Genomic DNA, 15,089 nt, shown 5'->3' with positions numbered 1-15,089 from the left:
CTTTTGTCGGGACAGGCAGACTGTGAGACTACGAGGCTGGGGTGGGTTGATGAGCTCGAAGCGATCCTCGTGGTCCGCTTAAAGGCCCAGAACGGCAGCCGAGACCAGCGCTTCGACTGTCGAGGGAAGAAGCGGCAAGCACTTTTGTGATACTATTGGATAAAGATGGATCCAGTGTCTGGTTTCCTGCCATGTTCTCGAGGGGTCTGAAGTGTGTGATAGAGCCTCCTTAACAAGGTGAGCTCACGGAAAGTAGAGGCCTGCTCTCCATGTAGCCCGTTTGCAGACCCTAAATAGTGACTTTTGGGGGAAACGGAGTTGTGAGGTGTGGAGAAAGCTCAGTAACACACAGCTTTGAGACTTTTCAGTGCACCCAGTCAAGTAGTTTGCAGCCTGGGAACTGTCCCACCCATCCTCTGAGCTTGATTCCAACTTAGATTTGAGTGGAGGAGGAAAGAGGTCCTGCCCCTCCTTTTCCTAAGAGACAGTTTGGCCCACCACCATGCTGAAGTGGGTGACCTGAAGGTGGTGGACTCTCTTGAGGTGGGCCTACACCGTCCTGATGGACTGGTCATTCTAGAACATTGGGGTGGAAGCAGTGAAATAAACATTTTAAATTAAGGACCCCCTTTCTGAAGAGGTGGGTAAAGGGTTAATGGGTAATCTGGATGGCTAGATTGGATACAGGGAATTTTCACCCCCCATAGGAACTGAGAAAGCAGACTTAAATAACAGCTGGAATCTAGGTGTTGCCTATATAAAAATACTTCATGGCTGATCCCAGATTCCACTTAATTGTTCCTCGCCATGTTCACTGACTGTTCGTGGCACCTTAGTTGAATTGATGCAGGTTGGCGGGTTGGCATTACTTTGCTCAGAGGAAGAGATTGTTCAGTGGCAGTTGGCTTCCAATATTATCAGAATTCTTGGAGTACACCTCCAATCATACGTCCTACATCACAAACAACCAACAGCTGGAAAACAAGGCACATTAGATAAATAAACCCACCCAGTGGGCTGAAATCAAGCACAAAACCACCTACATCAAGCAGAGACTCCGTAGACTCTGGTGTGGGTGTGGATGTGGCAGTCACATCTGACACTGCCATATATCTTCAAGCCATCAATCAGCTCAGGGAGCCTACTATTGGCGCTGTAGGGGAATATGTCATGGCATTGAGACTGGACCTGAGACCAACAGTAGATTGTATTATGAGGCTGGGGGTTGTGCCTCAGAACTAGAAGAAACTACAAAACACAATCTCCAAACTACCAGCAACATTTATAAATCTGGTGGCACGAGCAGAGGGTATGGAAGAATGAGCCTGTATGAATTACCTATGTGACGTCTAGTTCTTAGACGAATGGATGAGGTCACTACTGCCTCGAGAGACACTTTCCTTGTGCTTCATCATTGAGCATTTACATAGAGCACTCATACAAAGACCGCCATGCACTCCCTCTTGCTCCATGATTACCTTTTTCCTTAATTACATGGACAGAGAGGAGATCCTCCACTTTGCTCGGAACCATCATTGTATGATTCTCAAAAAATTATGGTCTTTCCGGATTACACTTAAACTAGTGCAACAACAGTGCAAATTGTTTGCGGAGGCAAGAGGAAACTTAGATCGCTGAATATCTGATATATGCTCCTCTACCCAGCAAACTTACCAATTTTTTACCAGCCATGGACATTCTTCTTCAAGACCCTGGATGCAGTATGGGAGTGGGTAGAAGAAAGACAAGACATCTGGCCACACAAATAATCACTGTTTGATGATGACCCACTTCCCATTCTAAGAGTCCAATAGTAAAAAAAAAACTCATGTTTACTCCAGAAACAGAAATTGATCTTGACCGTCTGTACACAAATTGGCAAATATTCCACCTCGCCAGCGATACGAATAGAAGAAGGTGGAGAATGCTGGATCACGGAGGAAGAGAGACTACCCCATCTTCTGAATTATCGTCCATATAACTCTTAATTGTCCACCTTCGCTACTTGCAATAATCCTCTCACCAAAATGAACCCTTTATCCTGACTAGTGCTACAACCACCGGAAACAATGTCAGAGGTGCATACTGGTGGGTGCCTGGTGATAGGGAATAAGTGACTATGGGCCATAAGGTGATATCCCTCTTGAGGGACAACCACCCCTTTTCTTTGAATGTTACTTTTTTTCCTTTTTTTGTTGTTCTTGAGTTTTCTTTGGGTAATAGTTGAGATATGAAAAGGCCAAGGTAAGATGCTTCGATTGCAGAGTTGCCATCAATCTTTTTTCTGTCCTGTGACAGATGATTCATGTTTATGAGGTGTAGGGTCGGGCATGGGTTTTGTTTTGCCATTTGAAATGTTGTCCTGCTTCCTTGCAAACCTTTGAAAAATTGAGTCCTGCAGCTCAGAAACATATACATCAATATGCACCTAGGTCTTCCCCTAATGGCTAACCCCAAATGTAAACCCTGTGAGGATCAGATACAAATATAAAACATGGAAGGTAAATGGTCTGCTAGATGTGCTCAAAAGAACTGAACTTCTCAACGCAACCAAAATACTAAACTCAGACCTACTTTTTCTGCAAGAAACACATCTTATGGGCAATAAGTGTCCATTCCTTGCACAAATGGGTTTTTCACAGGTGTTTCATTCAGGCGTTTACAAGTGCCTCAAGCAGAACACCCATATTCATTTGCAACAATGTGTCCTTCAAGGCACGCAGGTTTGCCATGATTTAGACAGATATATAGGTGCCATGGGCCTTTTAAATGGGAATCACTGTCCTTGATTAACATATACAAACCACAACCACTAACATCCAACTTCTTAGAGATTGTTAACCGATTGTTAGATTGTTAACCGGAGGGTCCAGTGGTTTCGTGGGGTGATTGGCACATGGTTAAACTAGGCTTATCTGATGTATGGTGTACTATTCAGCCACAAGAAAGCGGTTTTACATTTTATGTGGAAGCTCATAAAATATTTTGCTATCTAGGCTACATTTTTAATACCTAATTCATAGACACAAAGGGATGCAGAAGTACACGGAGCTAATCTTATCACTCTACCGTAGAGCTAGGTATTGACGGATAACACACAGAGAGCTTGGCTTACGATGCCAAGCTACATTTATCAATAGTGTGACAAGGGCAGTAAAACTTTGCGAATAGATTACATATCCTACTTATGATGATGGCTCAATAATCAAGGAGAACACAGAGAAGTGTCAATGATTTGCATATTATTATGCTAAATTATATAACCAAAATAAAAGGCTGCTGGGACCCGTAAAGTATTTTCTGCTCATCCTCCTCCTACAGAGATTGTCAGAAGCAGAGAAAGGACTCTTGAAAGATGATCTTAGTATCGCGGAGCTATTGGAGGCTCACAGCCAGTTTCAGTTGGGCAAAGAGCCAGGTTCTAATAGACTACTAGGAGAGTTTTGCAAGATCTACGCCCCAAAGTCTTGGATTCACTTGGGGACGTGATAAAGGAATCATTACAGATAGGCCAATTACCACTGGTCTTGCGTATGGCTGAGATAGTTATTATTCACAAACAGGACCACACCCAAACCTCAGCTCGTCCTACCACCAAATCGCCTTTTTTTATTATTTATTTTTGTGTTTTATAGAGCGCAAACTTGACACGTTAGGGTATCAGAGCGCTTTACATAGTCAAGGAGTTGTACAATAGGAAGGGAATCATGGGAGTACAAGGGGATGCAAGGAACACAAGGTACAGTTAGCATTACAATAGCATAGGACAGCGGAGGGAGGAAGGATACAAGTATGGTTAACATTATAGCTGCTGAAAGTAGGCCCCCGGTTTCACGGTGCGGCGAAAGGTCAACGAAAGGGGGCAATAGTCTCTGTGGGGTTATGGGACAGGGTTTAAACAAGGAATTTACTCATGAGGAAGGATTTGGCATCCTTTTTGAAACGTGCAACAGAGGGGATTCTTCTGTTGGCGGGTGGGAAGGAGTTCCATATTCTTGGCGCAGCCCCAGTGAATGCCCGATTATACGTTTTCTTTTTCCGAAAGCGTGCAGGCTGGAGTAGGAGGTCTCTGGCGGACCGTGAGTTTCAGATTCCGCCCGATAACACAAGTTTCTGTGACAGGTATGCAGGGGAGTTCGAGTATAAGGCCTTGTGCGTGATGCATGCCAGCTTAAGCTGCATTCTGGCCTCGAGAGGAAGCCCGTTCAGCATTTTCAAGTGTGGGGAAATGTGATCAAATTTCCTAGTGCCGGTGAGTAGTCTGGCGGCCGCATTGAGGCAAGCTTTTAATGGTGCTAGCGAGATCTTCGGCAAGCCAGAGAGGGTGGAGCAACCATATTCCAGTCTAGAAATGACTAGTGCTTGGACTGCCATTTTTAGGTCGGGAGCGTCCAGGATGGGTTTCAGTGTCCATAGATAGCTCAGGTAGAATCTGGCAGATTTGGCCATCGAGATGATGTGGTTTCGCATGTTCAAGTTGCAGTCCAAGGTTATTCCCAGCGATTTGGCCGAGTTCACAATGGTCGGCGGACAGTTTAAGGCTGTGATGGCTTTAATCCAAGTCTGAGTTTCAGGGTCGGTTTTAGGAGGGGAAATGAGAAGAAATTTCGTTTTCTTTGCGTTAAGTTTGAGTTGATTGGAGGCGAGCCGTTGGACGGGCTGCTTCAGGGACTCATTCAGGGAGAGAACCTCCTCAAGAGATGAGATTTTGATGTAGATCTGCGTGTCATCAGCGTACATATGGTAGGAGATATTTGCGGTGCGGAGGACTTTGGAAAGTGGTTCTAGATAAAGGTTGAAGAGGGTGGGGGACAGCGTTAAGCCTTGAGGGACTCCTACTGTGACCGAAGAGGGAGCGGACAAGATGCCGTTGACTAGGAATCTTTGAGATCGGTTTTGGAGGAAGGAGCGAAGCCATTCAAGGACGGTACCATCTAGTCCCATCCTAAGTTTTAGACGTTCGAGAAGTTTTCCATGGTTGACCGTGTCGAAGGCAGAGGATAGGTCTAGGAGGATTAGGAGACAGGTTTTGCCTTGGTCAAGGGCTTGGAGGGCATCATTGATGATGTGGAGCATGGTGGTTTCAGTGCTGTGTCCTGGCCTGAATCCAGATTGGAAGTCATCGAGCAGGTGAAAGTTATTGATGTGATGACTAAGCTGCAGCTGCACTCATTTCTCCAGCACTTTGGCTAAGAGAGGGATGTTGGAAATAGGTCTGAAATTGTCAGGTGAGGCTGGATCCAGAGATGGCTTTTTCAAAATGGGGAAGACTTGGCCCACTTTCAGGGAGTCAGGAATTGATCCCTGCTGGAGGGAGGCATTAATTATCGTGGTCCAGCTAGGGATAATGGATTGGGCGACAGTAGCTAGGCATTTGGAGGGGAGCGGGGCGTTGAAGTGGTTTTTCGGCTTTAAGGTAGATAGGATTTTTGAGACAGAATCCTCGTCATAGAGTGTGAAGTTGGTCCACTGTGCTTGGTTCTTGGGTGAGGCCTGTTGGGGTGGCGTGGGTGGAGGAGGCAGGTCAGGGGGGTTAGAGAGAATGGGGCGGAACTAAGTTCGTTACCTAAGCTTTAAATTTTGTCCGCAAAAAGCGAGAATTCCTCAGATGAAATTAGAGACTTGGGGTTTTCTTTTGATGTTTTGGCCAATTTGTTGGATTGGTGTTTGACCAGTTCGAAGAGTTTGCTGGGCCTGTTCTGAGCGTTCCCCAGTTCCGCTCTGAAGAATTCTTTTTTTGAGTTGAGGATGTTCTAGTTGTATGTATTTCTGGCCTGGCGGAGAAGTTTTAAGTGAGCGGCAGAGGGGTGCTGTCTCCAATTTCTTTCGGCTTGTCGGAGGGGTCACCTCTCAATGTTGAGAAATCCAGTGAACCAGGGGTTTCTATCTTTAATTTGAGTTCTTTTTAGTTTTAGAGGGGCCAGGTCATCCAGAATGTTGGACATAGTAGCAGAGTTGGGACCGTTGAGGTCATTGACCGTTGTGATATGCGGGGGAGGGGGGAGGTCATATTTGCACCTAGCCCCGAGTTCCTTGTGGTCAAGGTTCTTGGTGTCTCTGGCCCATCGTTTAGGAAGCACCGGCTGGGGGGCTCTTGTCTTGAGGGAGCCTGGAAGTAGGAAGGCAATGGCGTGGTGGTCGGACAAGTCACAGGGGTCTATTGAGATAAGCTTGACGGTTTTTTCCTTAGCAATGATCCAGTCAAGAGTGGCTCCTTTCGAGTGGGTTGGGAGTAAACAAGATTGTGTCAGTGCTTGATCGGTCATGAGGTCTTTAATGGCGTTGACATGAGGATCCTTGAGGTCATTCCAGTGTAAGTTGAAGTCACTGAGGAAGATGTTATTAGCACTGGAGGAACTCTTTGCTGTGAGGATTTCCAAGAGGAGGTCAGTGAAGGAGTTGTTCATGCCTGGGGCTGGTAAAAAATGTGGATGTTGCAAATTAGGGTGGAATTATTGCAAATTGAGAGAGCAAGGTATTCACAGGAGTCAGAGGTATCCGCCAGAATTTCCGTGACAAGAAGGTTAGAGCGATAGATGCAGGCAATTCCCCCGTCCTTTCTTGTTATGTCAAATTAGCTGAGAAGGACCTTGCAAACCAACTTTCAAAAGTAATATTTTTCTTAGTCCGGCTGGACCAGTACAGGTTTATGCCAAAAACGGTGTTAAAGTCCTTTCAAGAACATTATAATTTACACCGTAGCCAATTCTTCTGGTTCTTGCAATTATGACATGTGATTACTCCCTATATCTCGGGAGAGGACGATCTCCCTGTGTTTATGCTCCTACAGATGAAACTACTGTCAGAAGAGTTAGATTAAGCAAGTGTTTCGGTCTCTAGTAATCAACCCTGCCAACTCTTTTCACACACTGTGTCAGGATTGTGAACCGGATTTGGGCCTTCTTTCTGATAAGAACTGGAGGGAAGCTAGGGTGTTCTCTCACCAATCAGGCATTGTGTTGAAGTACCAATTGATCCAACTTAACTACTTGAATAGAATAAACCTTACACAACACAAACTATGAAAGATTGGTGGAGTGGCCTCCCTGATGTACCTCTCATGTTGGGGCCTCTTGCACAGATATGGGATGCATTGTAATCAGCCTCTAACTGGAGGAAGTCCTGGCCTTGTTGGGTTGGAACTTACCAGCAGAACCCAAACTCACCATTTCAAATATAAACACAGATCTAGACACTAACAGATAAAAGATGGAATTATTGTAGTTGGCCATCCTGGTGGCAAAAAGAGAAACTGCTCGCCGGTGGAAGAAGGCAGACTCTCCTTCAGCTGAGAAATGGAGGAGTGGACTTGACCAATGCATGAGCATGGTAAAACCTATATATACTGCCAAAGTGTGTCCACAAAAATATTACACAATTTGGAAAACATGGTCGCTGCATCAGTGCACTGTAATGGATCCAATTGGGCCTGTGAATGCCACAGTGGATGAGGACATTTATGAGTAGATAACTCCGAAATAGAAAGTAATATGCAGACAGAATTAACAAATGCTTTGATTCTCTGGTTTGATTGTGGAATATTACCATAATGATTGTCATGTTGTACTGTGGTGGGTGGACAAGGTTTATTACCTTTTTTTCTTTTGTCTTTCCTTGTATCTTTTCTGTTTGTATAATTGAGGCAAACTCAATAAAAAATGCGTTATTAAAAAACCTGGACTTATTGAACAGTATTTTATGAACTGAGGGACGTTGCAAGGTCTTAAGTGCGAGACTGGAAGGTTACTCTGAGTTATGTTATACCAGATCATGTGTAGATTCTGATACTGTGGATCATGTACTACTTCTAAGCTGGTGGACATGCCTTTGCCGGGTTTAAAACACAAACAATTCAACATAGAGTAGACCTTCTTGGGATCCAAGCTGGAAAATCTTTCTTAAGGGGGATTATGCCAGCATACTATACTGAAATTGCGCTTGAAAGATCACAGAAGGCATCTGTTTTGTCCATAGAATTGTTGCATCCTTCGAAATACATACTTTTAAAATGAAAAATATAAAGGGAATCTGTTTTGCTAAATAAATACCTGCACAGACGTTTTTAAGTCTGAAATAGAGGATTTTCCCGCAAACAAAATCGACCAACAACCCACCGTCAGCAACACTTTCCCGGGCCCAAACTTCAGACTTTGCCTGCTCGAACCTTTCCCACCATAGACGTAGAAAACCTTGAGCTTCCCAACGGACTGATGCCCCACAGAGGTCCTGCTTTGCAGCTGGCCACCGTCGATGAACCCCTATACGGATCCAGCCTCCAGCCTGGCCCATAGATATCCCTGTCGACAAGGACTTTTCCCCCCTATAAGTTTTTAAGTGCAAAGATAAACTTTCACCCAGGACAAACCTGGTCCCTGTATTCTCTTTGTTTCTAAACTGGTTCGGGATTGTTCGTGTGCTGTGTTTTCAATTTATTATTGCTAGAGTGTTGCAAAAATACTTTACACATTGCCTCTAAGTTAAGTCCAACTGGCTTGTGTCAAGCTATCAGAAGGTTAAGCGCAGTTTCATTTATAGACATGTGTGGTTCATCCTGACAAAGCCTGTGGTTATTTCTTGAAATGGGTTCTAAACCCCTTAGAAAAAAAAACTATTTCATACAATTGTAAATTTACATGATGCCTGTCAGTAGGTTTACTGCATGAAGATGCCAGTCAGGAGCAATCTTCTCTCAGAGTGTGCACCTCAAAGGGTTCAATGAGGCAATGAAAGGCCTATTGTGTTGCACAACTGAATGAATTTGGCATCAGGAATGACCTATTTCCTGTTGTTTTATATCATTTTCTGTCTATGTGGTATTTCTGGGTATGTGTGAGGAAATCGGAGTGCAGAAAAACCTGGTATTACCATTTCATCAAGATCCATTCAAGACTTGTAATTGAGTGAACCTGTGGATCCCGCAGTTGATTTTTCCTGCTAGTATCAGTAATTCTGGGTGCAACTTTACCACACCCAATTACCTTCTCACTAGAAATTGGAATGTTAATCCTCTGGCCAAGCTCTGTTTCCTGTAAAATCTATGGAGATGATTGCTGGTAGATGCGCATGACAAATAGCAATTAAAGTGAAGTGAAAAGTAGGAAAACTAAGTTATGCAGTTTAAGATTATACGGTTTACTAACCCAAGTGTCCTGTTCATGTGTATACTCACCTTTCTGTTCTTCTATTACTTCACTTAGGTATCTGATCTCCTCGTTGATTCGTTCTTCCAGGCTGTTTTTACCCATTCCAAAGTTCCTCAAGGTTGATAAAGCAAATCTCCTCTGTTGTTTCCAGGAATGCCCATTAGAATTAATCAACCCTGGATAACAAATATTGCATTATGGCATATATATATATGTATATGGTTTGTACATATGAAAGCAACAATGGCTATTAGTGGTGTATTTTGTACATTTGAGGATTTAAAAAACAATCAACTACACACGTGTTGTAACAAGAAATATAAATGTCAAGCTACTAAATAAGGGAAGAAAATAAGGCGATGCAATGGTATATTAAAAGTAACTAGTCAAACATATTTTACATGTATAGGTATGTCTTATTTGCTTCGTGACGTTCTGTGCAAGAGATGTTCGGTGCTCGAGTGATAAAATATAGGAAAATAAGTGCACGTTCAAAGAAAGCAAGAGACCAGAACAACAAGAAAACATGGTTTTACACAATTCACTGTAAGCATCCACTCCGCATAATATAGACAATAATTAGCTGGTTTAACTGCTGGTAATGTCAAGGTCGTGTCAACCATTTATTGTCTATTGGTTATCTTCAGGACAGAGATTTTGAAGCAAAACAAGCCTATAACAAATGGTAGTGCCAGTCCCTATTAAAATCATGATTGAGGGGAATTCAATTTGCTACAGACTCACAAAGCAGGGGCTTGTTTATGAAAAACAAAATGTTAATGCCGGTCCCCATACCTGGCAGTTAATGACAGAAAAAGAACATGAGACTGTCCACTCTAAAGAGGACGGATGGTTCTGATGCCATTACTCAGACTCCTCCCTAATCCATCAAGCCATCTGAGTTTTCCAGTAAATGTTCTCTTGGGCAGGACCAGGCTCATTTAACCAATTTCCTGGAGTAACCACTTGCCAGGAGTTTCTTATTTGGGATGTACGTATTTCTCTCTGAAATAGTCATTCCTCCACTTGCAGTTTCTCCATATGCAGAGTAACTGACTCTATGGTAGGTCATCTCCCGGGCTTTTGGATAAAGTTAAGTGCCTGTTCTACGTAGCCAATAACTAGTAATGTAATGCCTGGGAATCAATATCCAGAGATATGACAGAGTCAAAATGGCTCCTGAATCCTCATAAACAATAAATGAAAAATAGACCAGAAGCTGTGATAAGGATCAACAGTGCCCTACAAATGATTAGGGAGCCTCATTATTGAAAGAGAATTAATTCCCCCTACTTGCAACTCGCCAGGGGGCGCGTTTGCACAATGGTGAAGGAAGGGGGCGGGGCCTGAGGTGATATGTCTGCAAACACGCCCTGTGGCGCTTTATAATTTGGGGAATTAATTCCTCTTCAATCCTGAGGGTCCCTGGGGGGCAACTAGCCCACCAGGTACCTTCAGTATGTGCCAGAGAGCTGGGTTGCAGAGAGGTGTTCAGAGGCCACGCCCCTTTTTACAACACTCTGCAACGCAGCTCCGTGGCACATACTGGAGGTACCTGATGGGCTAGTTGGCTCCCAGGGACCCTCAGGATTGATGAGGAATTAATTCCCCAACTTAAAATGCGCCACAGGGCATGTTTGCACACATGTCACCTCAGGCCCGCCCCTCCTTTCACCACTGTGCAAACGTGCCCCATGGCGCACTTTAAGTTGGGGGATTAACTCCCCTTGAATCCTGAGGGTCCTTGGGTGGAACTAGCCCACCAGGTACCTCCATTAAGCGCAACAGAGCTGCGTTGCAGAGAGGGGTAAATAGGGGCGGGGCCTCAGAACACCTCTCTGCAACGCATCTCCCTGGCGCATACTGGAGGTTCCTGGTGGGCTAGTTGGCCCCATGGACCCCCAGTATTCAAGGGGAATTAGTTCCCCATCAGCAAACACGCCAGGGGGCGCATTTGCAGAGTGCTGCAGGGAGGGGGTGGGGCCTCCGGCGTGATGCCGGTCTTTTTTTATTAATTTATTTTAGAAGGGGGCTGTGTGGCTCCCCTTCTTTTCCTAATTTTTAAGCCCCGGGGACCCCATCCCCAGGGCCTGATCCCTATTTTATTTCCGTTTTTTAAAATTTGGATTAAATCGGCCCCGGGGATCTCATCCCCCGGGACATGGCCATTTTTTTTAATTTAATGTATTTGGAGGGGGGCTCCGTGGCCCCCCTCCTCAGGCCATTTATGGCCCCGGGGACCACATCCCCCGTGGCCGGCCTTCCCTTTAAAAAAAAAAAAATTATAATGGTGGAGGGGGGCCGCGTGGGCTGGCCCTATCAATTAGGGACCACGGAGGAGTCCCCAATCCCCCCACGGTCCCGCCGGCTCCCCACCTCCTACGGGAGCTAGCATTGCTTTTCCACACGGGGAGCTGCTAAGATGCAGCTCACCGTGTGGAAAAGCAACCTGCTTTGGTTTTTGGAAGAGAGATCAGGTTTCCTGCTCTCTCGTCCAAAAACCAAAGCAGAGTTTGCTATGGCAGGGCGGGAGCGCAAGGCTCCCACCCTGCCGTAGCAGACAGCAGTGTCCCGGGGTGGGGACCCCGGGACACTGCAGGAGCCGGCCCTAGGGGGTGGCGGTCCCCAGGGCCATGACAGGGCTCCAGGAGGGGGGCCCCCCTCTCACCATTCACAACGCCTCGGGTGGTGGTCCCCTGGGCTTGGGGGTTCGTCACGGACCCCCACTTTTAATATTAAGAGCCCCGGGGAGGTGGCTGTCCCCGGGGCGTGTGGGGGTTCAAGCCCCCCTAAACAGATTTTTTTTATTTTTGTGTTAAATATGTGTTAAAAGCCCAGGGGGTGGTGGTCCCCGGGGCTGGGGGGCCCCTTTGGCCCCCCATTACAATACAAATATTGCCCCCGGGAATTGGCCCACCCGGGGGCTAAATATTAATGAAGCACGGAAGCCAAAGTTAATGGGAATAGAATGCTGCGATTTTCCTATGGTAACTAGGTCCTAACTATAACTACCTACTTGTTGTCTGAGTGCGGTCCTTCTGATGGACAAATCCCCACCGAGCCTGATATATATATACATATATGTATATTACCTACTGGCGGTCGCCAGTAGGTAGTTATAGTTAGGACCTAGTTAGCATAGGAAAATCACAACATTCTATTCCCACTAACTTTGAAGCAGATTGACGAATCTTCACGGATTTTTCAAAACTTATGGCCCGCTCCGGTCAGCTCCTATATTGAAAGTTTTGGGGTGATTCGTCAAGGGGGGCTGAGAAAAAAGGGGGGTTCCAAAATGTGTTTCCCTATGCAATTTTCCATAGGAAACTTTAGACACGGCTACAGCCCGAACTGCTGAAAGGAATTACACCAAATTTGGCAAAAAGGTGGCCCTTGGTTCAGAAAAAGCCCTTTTTGTTAAATGGTGTAAATCCATCCAGTAGTTTTTTAAATATTAATGGAAAAAGAAATATATATCTCTGGTCGGAGCCTAACCACACATCTCATCGTGAGATCTAATTGGCTGTCAGCACTTCATCCAAGAAGTGCCGGCAGCCACCTTGGGACCAATATACATGATATCACCTCATTAAAAAACATTGCAGTTAATAGAAAGTTTTAAGACTTTAGTTACATTATAAATCATTTGTTGATGGTACCATACTCATTTTAGGAATTGGGGTGTGTTCTAAGGTCATTTTACCATGTGAAAAAGCCTTCTGCTATAACTATTTTCTCATGCTTTTCCCACACAGGTTCGGAAGGTGATCTATAAGCTAAACTGAGAGCATATTTTCTGTAAATTCACATTATCTTTCTCAGTCATGTGAGAATGAAGTTTGACATTCTCAGTAAAACATGTACATCCAGGCAGAGACTGTTAGTTGATTCCTTTGTGTTCTACTGCAGCTTCCCAGAGTGTTCTAAAGAACAACTAGAGCGCTAACAGTCCTACTTATGACAAACATATTGCACACCTGAAGCCATCTTGATTGGAATAAAGTGGTAACTCTTAAAACATTTAATTTAAAAAGGAACAAAATGAGGGGGTTCATTTTGCCATAGAAAGTAGGATTAGTGATGCAGAAAGAAAAATTAGGGCACATTTTGAGTGACTTCTCAAATCCTCTTCTATTTCATAAAATAAAATTCTGACATGCAGACTGAAACATGCACTTTCAATACCAGAAGCAGACTTCCCTGGTGAGCAGTTGCTTTACTACAGTGATCTAATAAGCAACTAGAGTGCTAACATTCTGACTTTATGGCAAATGTGTGACATATCTGAATACCTTCTTGATGGAATCAAAGTAAAAAAACTGAAAGCATTTCCTACTGAGGAGACTGCAGTAATTGAGGAAATTAGGAAACTTCATAACAAATAAATCTCCCAAGATGGCCACCAGAGACAAAAGAGCACAAATGTAGCACAAATATCACCCAGATGTAGCCCAATGACAGAAGTGTGCAAAACACTTTTTATTTTTTGTGTTTTTGCAGTATTATATAGTGCAAACTTGTCAGGCAAACGTGTGACACATCTGAATGCCTTCTTGATGGAATCAAAGTAAAAAACGGAAATTATTTCCCACTGAGGAGACTGTAATAAATGAGGAAATTAGGAAACTTCATAACAAATAAGTCTACCCAGATGACCACCATCTGGGTGATATCACAAATATCACCCAGATGTAGCCCAAGTACAGCTCAATGACGGAATGTCCCAGAGTGTTCTTAAGAACAACTAGAGCGCTTACTGTCTTACTTATGACAAAAGTATGGCACATCTGAAGCCATCTTGATTGGAATAAACTGGTAACACTTAAAACATTTAATTTAAAAAGGAACACAATGAGGGAGTTAATTTTGCCATAGAAAACATGATTAGTGCTGAAGAAAGAAAAATGAGGGCACATTTTGAGTGACTTCTCAAATCCTCTTCTATTTCATTAAAAAATTCTGACATGCGGGCTGAAACATGCACTTTTAATACCAGCAGCAGACTTCCGTGGTGAGCAGTAGCTTTACTACAGTGATCTAATGAGCAACTAGAGTGCTATCATTCAGAATTTATGGCAAATGTGTGACATATCTGAATACCTTCTTGATGGAATCAAAGTAAACAACTGAAATCATTTCCTAGTGAGGAGACTGCAGTAAATGAGGAAATTAGGAAACTTCATAACAAATAAATCTCCCAAGATGGCCACCAGAGACAAAAGAGCCCAAATGTAGCACAAATATCACCCAGATGTAGCCCACATGTAGCCCAATGACAGAAGTGTGCAAAACCGTTTTTATTTTTTGTGTTTTTGCAGTTTTATACAGTGCAAACTTGTCAGGTATTGGAGTGCTTTACATGAGCATTGGCTACATCACACAAGAACAAATTCATTTTGGTTGTAGACATGGGGAGATTAAGTGATTTGACAAGAATCACAGAATGTCGAGCTGAAGCAGAAACTCCAACCTAGTTCCCCAGTTGCAAAGTCTGCAGCTCTGGAAGTAACACACATCCTCTCCCCTAAGTGCAACATTTAATCAAGTGGTCAACTGGATAAAAAAAACAAAGATAACAAATAATTTAAAAGTGCTTTGTCGCTATTTGAAAACTCAGAAAAGATGTCCTCATTTTCGTATTTTAGAGCACTAACCATAATTTTGATGCAAATAAGACCCTCTCATATATGTAATTTCTAAAGGAAATGCTCTAGGTATTACAGTTTTGATTACATCAAGATGACATCACACGCTCTACACTTATGTAATAAATATAGAATGTTAGCAATCTAGTTGTTCATTAGGATACTGTTGAGAGGCAGAGGCCAGGGGCTCGGACTCTGAAAATTTGGTGCAGAGGCAACAATTTGACCACATTGGGCAGGCAGGAAGGGCAGTGGCAGCACAACAGACTATGGAGGTCAGTGGAAAGGGGGGCAGGGGCAA

General features: G+C 44.0%; 1 protein-coding gene across 1 annotated transcript in view; it reads right to left on the bottom strand.

The window, feature by feature from the left end:
* The window catches only part of LOC144798738 (cytochrome P450 2J2-like), a 488,232-nt gene that overhangs the window by 323,696 nt on the left and 149,447 nt on the right, over nucleotides 1-15,089 (bottom strand). The window contains exon 3 of the mRNA XM_078669759.1: nucleotides 9,170-9,319. Coding sequence (XP_078525885.1) covers nucleotides 9,170-9,319 — 150 coding nt within the window. The remainder of the gene's footprint in view (nucleotides 1-9,169; nucleotides 9,320-15,089) is intronic.

The sequence above is a fragment of the Lissotriton helveticus genome, chromosome 1_2, assembly GCF_964261635.1.
Source record: "Lissotriton helveticus chromosome 1_2, aLisHel1.1, whole genome shotgun sequence".
Classification (NCBI taxonomy): domain Eukaryota; kingdom Metazoa; phylum Chordata; class Amphibia; order Caudata; family Salamandridae; genus Lissotriton; species Lissotriton helveticus.
This window is presented reverse-complemented; position numbering and strand designations above follow the sequence as displayed.